General features: G+C 64.6%; 1 protein-coding gene across 1 annotated transcript in view; it reads right to left on the reverse strand.

The window, feature by feature from the left end:
- RASGRF1 (Ras protein specific guanine nucleotide releasing factor 1) overlaps positions 1-1,948 on the reverse strand; it is an 80,589-nt gene extending 78,641 nt beyond the window's left edge. The window contains exon 1 of the mRNA XM_006142621.1: positions 1,573-1,948. Within this exon, the coding sequence (XP_006142683.1) occupies positions 1,573-1,848 (276 nt within the window). The 5' untranslated portion in view covers positions 1,849-1,948. The remainder of the gene's footprint in view (positions 1-1,572) is intronic.
- Positions 1,949-1,955: the final 7 nt, after the last annotated feature.

The raw sequence follows: 1,955 nt of genomic DNA on the forward strand, positions 1-1,955 counted from the left end.
ACCCCCCCTGGTGGGGCTTCCCCTCCTCCCCCCCCCCCGCCTGTCCTGCCTGCCCAGGAGCTGAGCCGCCCATGAGGGATGTGGCGGGGCGTGTGGTGGGGTTTCCTGGCTGGGGCTACAGGCCACTGGCAGGTACAGGTGGACACTGGTGGAGAGGGACAAGTGCCTAAGGGCTGAGCGCAGAGCTTGTGCTGGCCTGGGTCTGGCTCTCCCAGGTGAATCCTCGACTCTGTTTTGACTTTAAACTTAAGGAGGTGCCTGTTCTTTGCTGTGCTTTGCCATCTGGGAGCCCCTGCCTGCCACAGAGTTTGTCCCTAGAGACTCACCCTTGAACATTTCTGTCCACACTTCGCAGCCCCCAGAAATCCCCTCCCAGAACCCATGGGCTCAGTGCTGGAGCTCCCGAGCTCGGGTCTCTGTGGGAAGGCTTCAGAGGAGGCTCAGATTTCAGCCAGTTCACTTGCCACTGGTCTGCCTGCAGCAATGGCTTTTGAAATCTCTGATGCGTTCTCAGAACCTTGGGGTGGCCTCAGCTCCTGGTATGGCACTGGGCAAGTGAGTTTCCCTCTGAGCCTCACGGGCCCCTCTGGGCAGCAGCCAGCTGGTTGGCCTGCATGGATGTGAAGTCTTTCCCAGCCGTGGCATGTGAAGATCCACTACGGTTTACTTTCCCTCCCTTTGGAGAGTTCATCAAGCTTAAAGAGTGCTCTGTCTCTCACTGTCTTTGTTCCCGCTGGGCAGGTGCTCCTCCCTCCAAGCCAGAGGCGCACCTCCAGGCCTGGCCTTTAGTCTCCAAGCTGAGCGCTTCCGCCAGCGACTGCGACTGCGACTGCGGTGGCGGGCAGCGCAGGGGGCGGGGGAGGAGGGAAGGGCCCACTTGTCCCGCTCCTCCGCATCAGCCCGGGCCCTAGCACCTGCGCGTCTGAGCGGTCCTTCCAACCTCTAGGCTTGTGGTTCCGGCTAGAGGCCTGCCGGGAGTCCATCCTCTGAGATCGCTGGCACCGAACCGACTCTGGTGGCCCCACAGCCCTCCATCCAACTCCGCTCTAGTGCAGGCTGCTGCTCTGCGTCCCCAGCTGCGGCCAGGCGGGGGGCCGTGGCACTTGGACGCCCGCGTCTCCCCTTCCTCTGCCTGAGCGTGGGGAATTACACCTCTCCGGTCTGGAGCAGACGATCCACGCTATCCGAGCTCAGGGTGGGGGTGGGGGTGGGGACGAGAGCACCATTTTTGGCTGGACATGTGTCCAGAGCCATGGACCGTGCTTGGGCTTTCCGATCCCCTCTCCCTCCACGTCCCTGCGCTCAGCCCCTCTGTCCCTGCCTCCTCTGGGGCTCGCTGGGCCAAGGGCACCGCAGCCCACACCTACTCCCGCCTGCAGTCCCTGCCCCCTCTGCCCGCTGCAGGCTCACCCGCCTGGGCCGGGCTCGACCTTCTCCCTCTGGGGGCCCCAACAGTGCCCGGTGTGACCAGAGAAGAGGGCTCAAAGTTCAGGCGCCATCAACCAGCCGAGGCCCTGATCCTAGAGGCCATGGCCAGGGCGCGGGGAGGTCAGGACGCGGTGCTCGCCTCACCTGTTTCTCCAGTGGCTCCCTGGCCGAGAGCGCCGGCTTGGGGGAGGGCGCGCGGTCGCAGACGCAGCCCTCCAGTAGGTAGAGCCCCGAGGGCCTCGAGCTCGAGTCGTTCTCGAAGTAGAAGAGCAGGTTCTGCAGCAGCGCGAACCACTTGGTTTGCCATTTTGTGTTGTCCGAACTCCGCTTGCTCAGGTAGCCTTTGCGCGTGCCGTCCTTGCGCGCCAGCAGTCCCAGGGACGCGACGTGGCCATCGTTAAGCCGGATCCCTTTCTGCATGGTGCTCGGAGGCCAGCGAGACCCCACGCGCTTACATCTTCCCCGTGCGGCACCGGCAGCCCCCAGTCCCTGCGCGCCGCGCGCTGCCTCTCTGGCGCTCTCCCGCC

The sequence above is a fragment of the Tupaia chinensis genome, unplaced genomic scaffold (genome assembly GCF_000334495.1).
Source record: "Tupaia chinensis unplaced genomic scaffold, TupChi_1.0 Scaffold000078_1, whole genome shotgun sequence".
Taxonomy (NCBI): Eukaryota; Metazoa; Chordata; class Mammalia; order Scandentia; family Tupaiidae; genus Tupaia; species Tupaia belangeri.